This window comes from Oncorhynchus keta, chromosome 30 (genome assembly GCF_023373465.1).
Source record: "Oncorhynchus keta strain PuntledgeMale-10-30-2019 chromosome 30, Oket_V2, whole genome shotgun sequence".
NCBI classification, from domain to species: Eukaryota; Metazoa; Chordata; class Actinopteri; order Salmoniformes; family Salmonidae; genus Oncorhynchus; species Oncorhynchus keta.
The window spans coordinates 24,958,660-24,972,271 of NC_068450.1; the positions used below are offsets into that span (position 1 = coordinate 24,958,660).

Here is a 13,612-nt window from a genome sequence, read left to right on the forward strand (position 1 = left end):
GTCCCGCAGGTGTGATGTTCGGATGTACCGATCCTGTGCAGGTGTTGTTACACGTGGTCTGCCACTGCGAGGACGATCAGCTGTCCGTCCTGTCTCCCTGTAGCACTGTTTTAGGTGTCTCACGGTACGGACATTGCAATTTATTTCCCTGGCCACATCTGCAGTCCTCATGCCTCCTTGCGACATCCTTAAGGCACGTTCATGCAGATGAGCAGGGACCCTGGGCATCTTTCTTTTGGTGTTTTTCAGAGTCAGTAGAAAGGACTCTTTAGTGTCCTAAGTTTTCATAACTGTGACCTTAATTGCCTACCATCTGTAAGCTGTTAGTGTCTTGACGACCATTCCACAGATGCATGTTCATTAATTGTTTATGGTTCATTGAACAAGTATGGGAAACAGTGTTTAAACCCTTTACAATGAAGATCTGTGACATTATTTGGATTTTTACGAATTATCTTTGAAAGACAGAGTCCTGAAAACAAAAAGGTTTATTTTTTTGCTGAGCTTATTATGATTTGTTTTACAGTCATGTTAATCATTTAATGTTAATGATTTACCAGCAAATACTTTTGTTGAAAGAAATGTGGCAAACATTTAAAATATGGATGTGGATACCTGCTCGTCGAACATCTCATCCTGAAATCATGGGCATGGAGTTGGTCCCCCCTTTGCTGCTATAATAGCCTCCACTCTTCTGGGAAGACTTTCCACTTATCGCGTTTCAAGTAAGAACCAAATGCAGACTGTGTTGAAGTAACAATGTTTATTACAGCAACAGGCAGGCAAATGACAGATCAAGACAGGCAGAGGTCGATAATCCAGAGTAGTGGGGTAAAGGCACAGGACGGCAGGCAGACTTAGGGTCAGGAGCAGGCAGAATGGTCAGGCAGGCGGGCTCAGAGTCAGGACAGGCAAGGGTCAAAACCAGGAGAGTGAGAAAAGAGAGACTGGGGAAAAGCAGGAGCTGAGACAAAATGCTGGTTGACTTGACGAACTGGCCACAGACAAACAGAGAACACAGGTATAAGTGCCCAGAGGATAATGGGGAAGATGAGTAACACTTGGAGGGGGGAGGAGCCAAACATTGCTGCGGGGACTTGCTTCCATTCAGCCACAAGATCATTAGTGAGGTCGGGCACTGACATTGGGCAATTAGGCCTGGCTCGCAGTCGATAAGGTTGAGGTCAGGGCGCTGTGCAGGCCAGTCAAGTTCTCCCACACCGATCTCAACAATCCATTTCTGTATGGACCTCACTTTGTGCACAGGGGCATTGTCATGCTGAAAAAGAAAAGGGCCTTCCCCAAACTGTTGCCACAAAGTTGGAAGCACAGAATCGTCTAGAATGTTATTGTATGCTGTCGTGTTCTTGTGCTGACGTTTTTTCCAGAGGCTGTTTGGAACTCGGTAGTGAGTATTGCAACAACGACAGTCGATTTTCACACGCTACATGCTTCAGCACTCGGCAGTCCCGTCCTGTGAGCGTGTGTGGTCTACTACTTCACGGCCGAGCTGTTGTTGTTCCTAGACGTTTCCACTTCTCAATAACAGCACTTATAGTTGACCTGGGCAGCACTAGCAGGGCAGAAATTTGACGAACTGACTTGTTGGAAAGGTGGCATCCTATGAAGGTGCCATGCTGAAAGTCACTGGGCTCTTCACTACGGGCCATTCTACTGCTAATGTTCTATGGAGATTGCATGGCAGTGTGCTCGATTTAATACACCTGTCGGTAATGGGTGTGGCTGAAATAACCGAATCCACTAACCTCCGAGGTGGCAGTATCACAGGCCCGGTACCTCATCTATCTCTCCACTTCTGCCCTTCCTGGCTCTGCTCTACGCTCGTTATCCTCTTGCCAGCCCAGGGAGAGGGAGAGAGAGGTAGAGAGAGAGAGACAAAGGTAGAGAGAGGTAGAGAGAGAGAGAGAGAGAGAGAGAGAGAGAGAGAGAGAGAGAGAGAGAGAGAGAGAGAGAGAGAGAGAGAGAGAGAGAGAGAGAGAGAGAGAGAGAGAGAGAGAGAGAGAGAGAGAGAGAGAGAGAGAGAGAGAGAGAGAAAAGACTTGTGATGGATAGATAACAGATGATGTCCATATGCTTCTTCATCTCTGAGGCTGTCAGTTCAACAGTACATCGTAATCCTATAACGTGTCTGTCTAAGTGCATCGATAGGAGCAGTTGATCTGTGAAACCCTATTACATGAGAGACAATTGTTCATACTATACTGTCGGATACAGCACATACTTTATAACACCACAGGACGATAACCCAGACTCTTAGTGTGATTGAATATCCCTCAGAGATTTCAAGAAATAATCAAAACAATTCATCCCTAGACCGAAGAGTTTCAGGAGATGGTCAGTTTAGAATATTATTCCAGTGTGTATTTATTTAAACATACAGGTTTTAACCATCGGTCTGTCCTGCCGTCACAGGGGTGCAAGACTAAACAGTTGGTTATCCTTGTTTCACTGTGTTTGGATAGCCCTGTTTGGTTTGGGAGCTATGCTCGGCTGCTTTTAATACATTTAATTTGCAACTCAAAGCCTTCCGAGGGTACAGCCAAGCTACCTGCTGCCTCACTGCATCTCACACAAATGAATGGCTTGTGTGTGTTTCCCAGAAGGCAATAATATTGGTGTTCTTGGGGAGGAAATAAGGTTAAAAGGAATTTAGTGGAATACCACAGTATGTAAGATTGTAATAGCATAAGCCAAGAATGTTGTTGACTTCTAGACATTAATAGTTGGTTTGATCATGTATATTATATATACGCCATTTAACAGACACTTTTATCCAAACGACTGACAATTGTCATGTGTGCAGACATTTATGTTTCGTGGTCCCAGGAATCAAACCCACTACCCTCGTGCGACAAGCGCGACTGAGCTACAAAGTTGATAACTTCTACTCTGACAAACACGTTCAGCCACACAGTGAGAACCAGTCATTTACGTTGTTTGGATCTGCATGGGGGTATCCAAGTACATGGTTTTAATTTGCTACTCTAGGTAATTAGATTTCATTGCCACATTGTGCTACTCTAGATCATTAGATTTCATTGCCACATTGTGCTACTCTAGATCATTAGATTTCATTGCCACATTGTGCTACTCTAGATCATTAGATGTAATTGCCACAGTGTGCTACTCTATATCATTTGATTTCATTGCCACATTGTGCTACTCTAGATCATTTGATTTCATTGCCACATTGTGCCATTCTAGATCAGTTGATTGCATTGCCACATTGTGCTACTCTAGGTCATTAGATTTCATTGCCACTTTGTCTATTCTAGATCATTAGATTTCATTGCCACATTGTGCTACTCTAGATCATTAGATGTAATTGCCACATTGTGCTACTCTATATCATTTGATTTCATTGCCACATTGTGCTACTCTAGATCATTTGATTTCATTGCCACATTGTGCCATTCTAGATCAGTTGATTGCATTGCCACATTGTGCTACTCTAGGTCATTAGATTTCATTGCCACTTTGTCTATTCTAGATCATTAGATTTCATTGCCACATTGTCTATTCTAGATCATTAGATGTAATTGCCACTTTGTCTATTCTAGATCATTAGATTTCATTGCCACATTGTCTATTCTAGATCATTAGATTTCATTGCCACTTTGTCTATTCTAGATCATTAGATTTCATTGCCACATTGTGCTACTCCAGATCAGTAGATTTCATTGCCACATTGTGCTACTCTAGATCATTAGATTTCATTGCCACATTGTCTATTCTAGATCATTAGATTTGAGTGCCACATTGTGCTACTCCAGATCAGTAGATTTTATTGCCACATTGTGCTACTCTAGATCATTAGATTTGAGTGCCACATTGTGCCATTCTAGATCAGTTGATTGCATTGCCACATTGTGCTACTCTAGGTCATTAGATTTCATTGCCACTTTGTCTATTCTAGATCATTAGATTTCATTGCCACATTGTGCTACTCTAGATCATTAGATTTCATTGCCACATTGTGCTCCTCTGGATCATTAGATTTGAGTGCCACATTGTGCTACTCTAGATCATTAGATTTCATTGCCACATTGTCTATTCTAGATCATTAGATTTGAGTGCCACATTGTGCTACTCCAGATCAGTAGATTTCATTGCCACATTGTGCTACTCTAGATCATTAGATGTAATTGCCACATTGTGCTCCTCTAGATCATTAGATGTAATTGCCACATTGTGCTCCTCTAGATCATTAGATGTAATTGCCACATTGTGCTCCTCTAGATCATTAGATGTAATTGCCACATTGTGCTCCTCTAGATCAGTAGATTTCATTGCCACATTGTGCTCCTCTAGATCATTAGATGTAATTGCGACATTGTGCTACTCTAGATCATTAGATGTAATTGCCACATTGTGCTCCTCTAGATCAGTAGATTTCATTGCCACATTGTGCTCCTCTAGATCATTAGATGTAATTGCCACATTGTGCTCCTCTAGATCATTAGATGTAATTGCCACATTGTGCTCCTCTAGATCATTAGATGTAATTGCCACATTGTGTTCCTCTAGATCATTAGATGTAATTGCCACATTGTGCTCCTCTAGATCAGTAGATGTAATTGCCACATTGTGCTCCTCTAGATCATTAGATGTAATTGCCACATTGTGTTCCTCTAGATCATTAGATGTAATTGCCACATTGTGCTCCTCTAGATCATTAGATGTAATTGCCGCATTGTGCTACTCTGGATCATTAGATTTCATTGCCACAGTGTGCTACTCTAGATCATTAGATTTCATTGCCACATTGTGCTCATCTAGATCATTAGATGTAAGTGCCACATTGTGCTACTCTAGATCATTAGATTTCATTGCCACAGTGTGCTACTCTAGATCATTAGATTTCATTGCCACATTGTGCTACTAGCTCAGTAGATTTCATTGCCACATTGTGCTACTCTAGATCATTAGATGTAATTGCCACATTGTGCTCCTCTAGATCATTAGATGTAATTGCCACATTGTGCTACTCTAGATCATTAGATTTCATTGCCACAGTGTGCTACTCTAGATCATTAGATGTAATTGCCACATTGTGCTACTCTAGATCGTTAAATGTAATTGCCACATTGTGCTACTCGAGATCATTAGATGTAATTGCCACATTGTGCTCCTCTAGATCATTAGATGTAATTGCCACATTGTGCTACTATAGATCATTAGATTTCATTGCCACAGTGTGCTACTCTAGATCATTAGATTTCATTGCCACATTGTGCTCCTCTAGATCATTAGATGTAATTGCCACATTGTGCTACTCTAGATCATTAGATTTCATTGCCACAGTGTGCTACTCTAGATCATTAGATTTCATTGCCACATTGTGCTACTAGCTCAGTAGATTTCATTGCCACATTGTGCTACTCTAGATCATTAGATTTCATTGCCACATTGTGCTACTAGCTCAGTAGATTTCATTGCCACATTGTGCTACTAGCTCATTAGATGTAATTGCCACATTGTGCTACTCTGAAATGTGAGTATCTCTATTAGGCATCAAGCTCAGTCTGACACTTCAGGTGAATAAAGCCAGAGGGGGTTATTTTCATTAACCGTCCGAAGTTCGAAACAGGCCTCAATCGGGTTGATAATGATAATTTAAGTGTTGTGTGTGTGTGTGTGTGTGTGTGTGTGTGTGTGTGTGTGTGTGTGTGTGTGTGTGTGTGTGTGTGTGTGTGTGTGTGTGTGTGTGTGTGTGTGTGTGTGTGTGTGTGTGTGTGTGTGTGTGTGTGTGTGTGTGTGTGTGTGTGTGAGAGAGAGAGAGAGAGAGAGAGAGAGAGAGAGAGTATTGACTGTAATGGATAAATGAGGAGCAAGCTCATCTAATGTGTGTGTGCAGTGTGAGTCAAGCTGTGATCTGGTGCATGCTCATTCATATGCATACACATTAACCAAATACATTTAAACTCAGTTTTTCACAATTCCTGACATTTTAATCTTAGTAAAAATTCCCTGTTTTAGGTCACTTAGGATCACCACTTTATTTTAAGAATGTGAAATGTCAGAATAATAGTAGAAAGAATGATTTACTTCAGCTTTTATTTCTTTCATCACATTCCCAGTGGGTCAGAAGTTTACATACACTCAATTAGTATTTGGTAACATTGCCTTTAAATTGTTTAACTTGGGTCTAACATTTCAGGTAGCCTTCCACAAGCTTCCCACAATAAGTTGGGTGAATTTTGGCCCGTTCCTCCTCACAGAGCTGGTGTAACTGAGTCAGGTTCGTAGACCTCCTTGCTCACACATGCTTTTTTTGTTCTGCCCACAAATTTTCTAAAGGATTGAGGTCAGGGCTTTGTGATGGCTTCTCCAATACCTTGACTTTGTTGTCCTTAAGCAATTTTGCCACAACTTTGGAAGTATGCTTGGGGTCATTGTCCATTTGGAAGACCCATTTGCGACCAAGCTTTAACTTCCAGACTGATGTCTTGAGATGTTGCTTCAATATATTCACGTAATTTTCCACCCTCATTATGCCATCTATTTTGTGAAGTGCACCAGTCCCTCCTGCAGAAAAGCACCCCCACAACATGATGCTGCTACCCCCGTGCTTCACGTTTGGGATGGTATTCTTCGGCTTGCAAGCCTCCCTCTTTTTCCTCCAAACATAACGATGGTCATTATGGCCAAACAGTTCTGTTTTTGTTTCATCAGACCAGAGGACATTTCTCCAAAAAGTACGATCTTTGTCTCCATGTGCAGTTGCAAACCGCAGTTGGGCTTTTTTATGGCGGTTTTGGAGCAGCGGCTTCTTCCTTGCTGAGCGGCCTTTCAGGTTTTGTCGATATAGGACTTGTTTTACTGTGGATATAGATACTTGTGTACCTGTTTCCTCCAGCATCTTCACAATGTCCTTTGCTGTTGTTCTGGGATTGATTTGCACTTTTCGCACCAAAGTATGTTCATCTCTAGGAGACAGAACGCGTCTCCTTCCTGAGCGGTATGACGGCTGCGTGGTCCAATGGTGTTTATACTTGCATACTATTGTTTGCACAGATGAACGTGGTACGTTCAGGCATTTGGAAATTGCTCTCAAGGATGAACCAGACTTGTGGAGGTCTACAATTTTTTTCTGAGGTCTTGGCTGATTTTCCCTTGATGTCAAGCAAGAGGCACTGAGTTTGAATGTAGGCCTTGAAATTAGGCCACAGGTACACCTCCAATTAACTAAAAGAATGTCAATTAGCCTATCAGAAGCTTCTAAAGTCATGACATTATTTTCTGGAATTTTCCAAGCTGTTTTAAGGCACAGTCAACTTAGTGTATGTAAACGTCTGACCCACTGGAATTGTGATACGGTGAATGATAAGTGAAATAATCTGCCTGTAAACAATTGTTAGAAAAATTACTAGTGTCATGCACAAAGTATGAACAAAGCAAAACTATAGTTGGTTAACAAAACATGTGTGGAGTGGTTGAAAAACAAGTTTTAATGACTCCAACCTAAGTGTATGTAAACTTCTGACTTCAACTGTATACGTTATCTGGCTGACTTGAATGATGTCTCTCCCTGCAGGAGATGACCCACTCCTGGCCTCCTCCCCTGACTGCCATCCACACTCCAGGCAAGGCTGAGCAAACCCGGTTCCCTATTCCCTCCAAGGTGAGTCCTAAAGCATATAGCCTACAGCACTGTACTGTTCATTGACAACCACAGCCAATTTACTACTACTACTACTACAACTACCACTACTGCTAAAGCTGCTACTACTACTACAAATACTATTGCTGCTACTACTACTACTACCAACATCACCACTATTACTACTACCAATACTACTACTAATGATAATAATATCACTATCACCACTAGTGTTGCTACTACTACTACGATTACAACTACTACTATCACTACTAATATCACTAGTATTATAAATACTACTACTATTATCACTGCTAATATTAGTAGTAGTAGTAGTAGTAGTAGTAGTAGTAGTTGTGATAGTAGTACTAGTAGTACTATCACTACTACTACTATCACAAATACCACTACTACTACTACTACTAATATCACTACCAATAATAACACCGCTACTCTCATTACTACTACTATCACAAATACTACTGCTAATAATAATAATATCAGTACTACTAATATCACTACGACTACTACTACTACTACTACTATCACTACTGTTACTACTATTACACCTACTACACCTACTATTATCACTACTACTACTAGTACTACTAATTCTAATACCGCTGCTGCAACTACTTTCTCTACTACTACTACTACTACTACTACTACTACTACCACTACTACTATTAATAGTGCTACAACTACTATCACTACTACTACTGCTGCTTCTTAAACTACTACTACTACTTACACTACCACTGCTACTACTACTCATATAACTACTACTCCTATCACTACTACTAATATCACTACTACTATTACTACTATTTCTAGTATCACTACTACTACTACTACTACTACTACTACTGCTACCACTACTTCTAATAGTACTACTGCTACTTCTACTAATAATATTACTGCTAGCACTACTACTGCTGCTACTATTACTACTAATAATACTACTATCACTACTACCACTACCACTACTACTAATATCACTACTACTACTGCTGCTGCTACTACTACCTCTACCACTACTACTACTACTATCAATACTACTACTACTGCTTCATCCACTAATAGTACTACTAGTACATCTACTATCGCAAATTCTACTACTACTACTATTACTTGTACTGCTACTAGTACTATCACTACTAATACTACTACTTCTAATACTACTACTGCTGCTGCTACTACTACTATCACTACTTCTACTGCTACTACTACTACTACTACTACTACCACTACTACTACTAATGCTGCTGCTACTACTACTATAACTACTACTACTACTATTATTATTATCACTACTACTGCTTCTGCTGCTGCTGCTACTACTACCTCTATCACTACTACTACTATCAATACTACTACTACAGCTTCATCCACTAATACTACTGCAACTACTACTAGTAGTACTACTACTGCTAATACTACTATTTGTACTGCTTATTCTACAAATACTTCTACTACCACTGCTACTACTCGTATCACTACTACTACTACTATCACTACTACCACTAATATCACTACTGTTACTACTAGTACTATTGCTACTTCTACTAATAATATTACTTATGCTACTACTTCTACTGCTATCACTACTACTACTACTATCACTACTACTACTACTACTACTATCACACCAACTACTTCTACTACTACTACTACTACTACAAAAACGACTACTATTACTACTATCACTACTACTACTACTACTACTTCTACTATCACAAATGATACTACTACTACTATCAATACTACTACTGCTGCTACTACTACTACTACTACTACTACTACTACTACTACTTGTTCTGCTACTAGTACTACTGCTGCTGCTACTACTACTAGCACTGCTACTACTACTACTACTTTCACAAATACTACTACTACTACCACTACTACTACTACTGCTGCTACTTCCACTGCTAATACTACTAATACTACTACTGCTGCTATCACTACTACTACTATCACACATGCTACTACTGCCACTACTACTACTACCACTGCTGCTGCTGCTACTTCTACTACTGCTACTAATACTACTAATACTGCTATCACTACTACTACTATCAAAAATACTACTACTGCTACTACTATCACTACTACTATCCCTACTACTATACACTGATGCACCGATATGACCGATATCACATTTTTGGCTGATACCGATAACCAATATTTAAAATTGTAGCAGCCTTTTAAGCATTCTAGTACAGTTAAATTGCACACACACAATTGGCCCAGCGGCGTCCAAGTTTGGACGGGGTAGGCCGTTATTGGAAATAATAATTTTGTTGGCATTTACATGTGTACCCATTACCAGTAAAACATAATCACAACATATTTCTTTCACTTACTTGCTGTGCTGTTTTGCTGTTAATTTGTTCAGTCGTTTCATTCTCAAGCAGGATTTGTCATACTATGGAGCGCCGTTTGGGTCTTTGTGTGTCAAATAACACCATTTGGCTTGTTGACCAATCAGGACCTGAATATGACTGCACGTCACATAATAATTTAACGTGTTCATACACTTTTACGTAGTTATTACACATTGATTAGACTATCACTCGTATTTCATATGTCACAACGATTCATCAATACGTATGCTATGATGCTGTTGCAGTGACGCATTTACTGTGTAACTTCGGTAGGGCGTCATGTGTATTGGTGCTCGACCAGTGGGCGAAAGCCAACATCACCCACAACAGAGAACGGTTCATTGTCAAGGGCAATGAATTCCACTATCTTGGCGTTAATGGATTTCGCCTTTGAGTTGCCTCGCTGAAATTGTCTTATTCTTTCAAATGGCTGCTCGACTTGTTGACTGCTTGAGTAACACAGCATACATTGTGGGCTAGGTTAGAATGCTGTGTTGCACGTGTAGCGCAACATTGTATGTGGCTTCATTACGTCATGTACCTACGTTATATAGGTACGCACGTCAGCTTTGACATCGGTTTTGCACATTGGCGTTAAAATAGACATCGGGCTGCTAACGATGTTAGCATTTTTAGTTAATATCGTCCAATTCCGATATGTTCACCGATATATCATGCATCCCTATCTATCACAAATACTACTACGATCACAAATACTACTACTACTACTACCACTACTACTACTACTAATACTAATACTACGATCACTACTACTACTACTGGTATCACTACTACTATTATCACAAATACTACTACTACTATCACTATTACTACTACTGCTACTATCACTACTACTACTATGACTATTAATACTACTACTACTATAACTACTACTACTACTACTACTACTATGTTTATTACTACTATTACTACTACTACTACTATCACTACTACTACTACTATCACTACTACTACTATTACCTTTACTACTACTATCACTACTTCTACTACTACTACTGATGCTACTACTACTACTATTACTACTATCACTACTACTACTACAATCGCTACTACTATTACTACTACCACCACTATTACTACTACTACTGCTACTACTACTCCTATCACTACTACTATCAATACTACTCCTACTACTACTACTACTGCTACTGCTACTACTACCACTGCTACTGCTACTACTACTACTATCAATACTACTATCAATACTACTACTACTACTACTACTACTGCTACTGCTACTACTACCACTGCTACTGCTACTACTACTACTGCTACTACTACTACTATCAATACTACTATCAATACTACTACTACTACTACTACTACTACTGCTACTACTACTACTGCTACTACTACTCCTATCACTACTACTATCAATACTACTGCTACTACTACTACTACTGCTACTGCTACTACTACCACTGCTACTGCTACTACTACTACTGCTACTACTACTACTATCAATACTACTACTACTACTACTACTACTACTGCTTCTTCTATTAAGCAGTATTTGTTTTGTAAGCAGTAATCACGTGATCTGTGTGGCAGTCAGAAGGGAGAGCTCATCCAGTAAAAGGGTCTGTATTAAATTGGACCCAAAGCTGTTGTCCTAGTGAGAGACTGTCAGACTCTGTCACCGTAAAGGACCAGTGAGACACCCATGGCACCAGAGAGAGAGAGAGCATTTGTCCCAATTGGCACCCTATTCCCTATCTAGTGCACTACTTCTGACCAGGGCCCATAGGACTTCATTTGGCTGGCTGCATACACCTGCCGGATGGACTTTTTATGAAGAAACTCCTGTCAGCTCACTTTAGCCGCATTGTAATACAGTGTGATTTAGCCCCGTTATAATCCATTGTCCTTCAGCCCATTCCCCCTCGCCTCCGCTAGCTCCCAGCATCTGTGTCTGTCCTCGCCTTCTCTCTGCGGTCATTCCCTAGCCTCCAATCCTCTGATGCTTCATTTTGCAGCTAAAGCCATTTTCTTTCTGTCTTAATAGGTCTGAAGCTCATAGCTTGACCTGGCTGACATTCCTAATAATACGCCTGTGTCTATAAATCCTGATTTAATGGTGCCATCTTTTAACTAAGACATTTTGCTGCCTACTCTAGCCCACTCACCGTACTCTGAAACAGGATTTGTGTGCTCTGTCTAATTGTATTAGTGTAAAATCAATTAAGTCCATCAGTTGAGCTATTTCCCTCCCATTTGTTCTCCTGTATCACCTCACTGTGTGCTAATGTATGTCATGCACACTTGTTTTCTTTCTCTCGTTCTCTTTCTCACTCGCTCCACCTCTCTCCATCTCTCTCTCTCTCTCTCTCTCTCTCTCTCTCTCTCTCTCTCTCTCGCTCCACCTCTCTCTCTCTCTCTCTCTCTGCTCAGGAGTCACAACACATACCCTCAGGATGCGCTGGACTAAGTAAGTCTTCTTTAAATTCTTCCTACCCACACTCTGATTAAATCAGTCTGAAATTATGTTAATAGGAGGACATTATACGATGTAACAACTGGAGTGCTGTCCATTTAGGAAGAAACGTTACGATGTGTGACATATGGCAGAATAAGCTACATTTATAATAAGCTCACTCTTGGTCAGGGTTTAATGAAAAACAACACTCTAACAATTAAATGGAAATTATTTTGCAGAGCGGTGCAATGTTCCCGTTAACAAGCCTGCAACCAAGTCTGTGCCACAGAAGTCGTGAGTATTCATTTGATGAATTGTTTTGAAGAAGCCTCGGGGGAGACATGCCGCCATGGTTTCAGCTTTGTTCCCTTGCAAAACAAGTCCCTGTGAGAGAAGCCTGCAGAATTCCCGGCTAAGAGGAGCCTTCTTCACAAACAAACAGAGCAGCTGGCATTCTCTCTCTCTGTTAGCCCCTCCCTGGCCTAGGCTGCACCCCCCCCCCTTACTCCCCTGCACTCCTCAACAGCACAGCACTGACAACACTGCCTGTCTACCCCAGTCATGCAAGACCTGGGCTACACTCTGTTTAGTGTCATACACAGACCAAGTGAAGGGCTGGCAGGAGTGGTTGGAAGTGGCACGGCTTACAAAGGGTTATAGGGTTGTGCTTTACATTTCATTTATTCTGTCTCTCCTGAGTAACATAACGAAATAACCAGACTCCAAACTGGACTGATATAATAAACAAAGTACACAAATGAAGGATAATGCACACAAAATATTTTTGGAAAGTTATTTGAATACTAGAGAACGGTAGAACCTTCCAATGTTGCGCACTAGGTCCTTTTTTCCCAATTGAACACAAGATTCTGCTTTTGTGGCGCTCAATGACACAGCTCTTGTTGGAGAAGTCTTCAATGATTTAACCAGGCCAAATGTTTAGAGGGAGCCTAAGGCAAGAGTGTTTGTGTCAATACCAGCCTTGTCTTGCAGAGCTAAATGCATCCACTTGAGGTCAACCAGTGTCTCTTTCTTCTCCTGCTACTTTCACAGGAAATGCCGACTAAGCACAAGTTAGTAGCAGCATTAGCTTTTATATTAAAACACACTTACCACGGTAGCAGCTCTATGTCTGTGTTGTGTTACGGTGCTCAGAGCCTTTAT

General features: G+C 40.7%; 1 protein-coding gene across 1 annotated transcript in view; it reads left to right on the forward strand.

Annotated features, from left to right (window-relative positions):
- aff2 (AF4/FMR2 family, member 2) overlaps window positions 1-13,612 on the forward strand; it is a 359,750-nt gene that overhangs the window by 187,999 nt on the left and 158,139 nt on the right. The window contains exons 7-9 of the mRNA XM_052487000.1: window positions 7,559-7,645; window positions 12,424-12,460; window positions 12,688-12,742. Coding sequence (XP_052342960.1) covers window positions 7,559-7,645; window positions 12,424-12,460; window positions 12,688-12,742 — 179 coding nt within the window. The remainder of the gene's footprint in view (window positions 1-7,558; window positions 7,646-12,423; window positions 12,461-12,687; window positions 12,743-13,612) is intronic.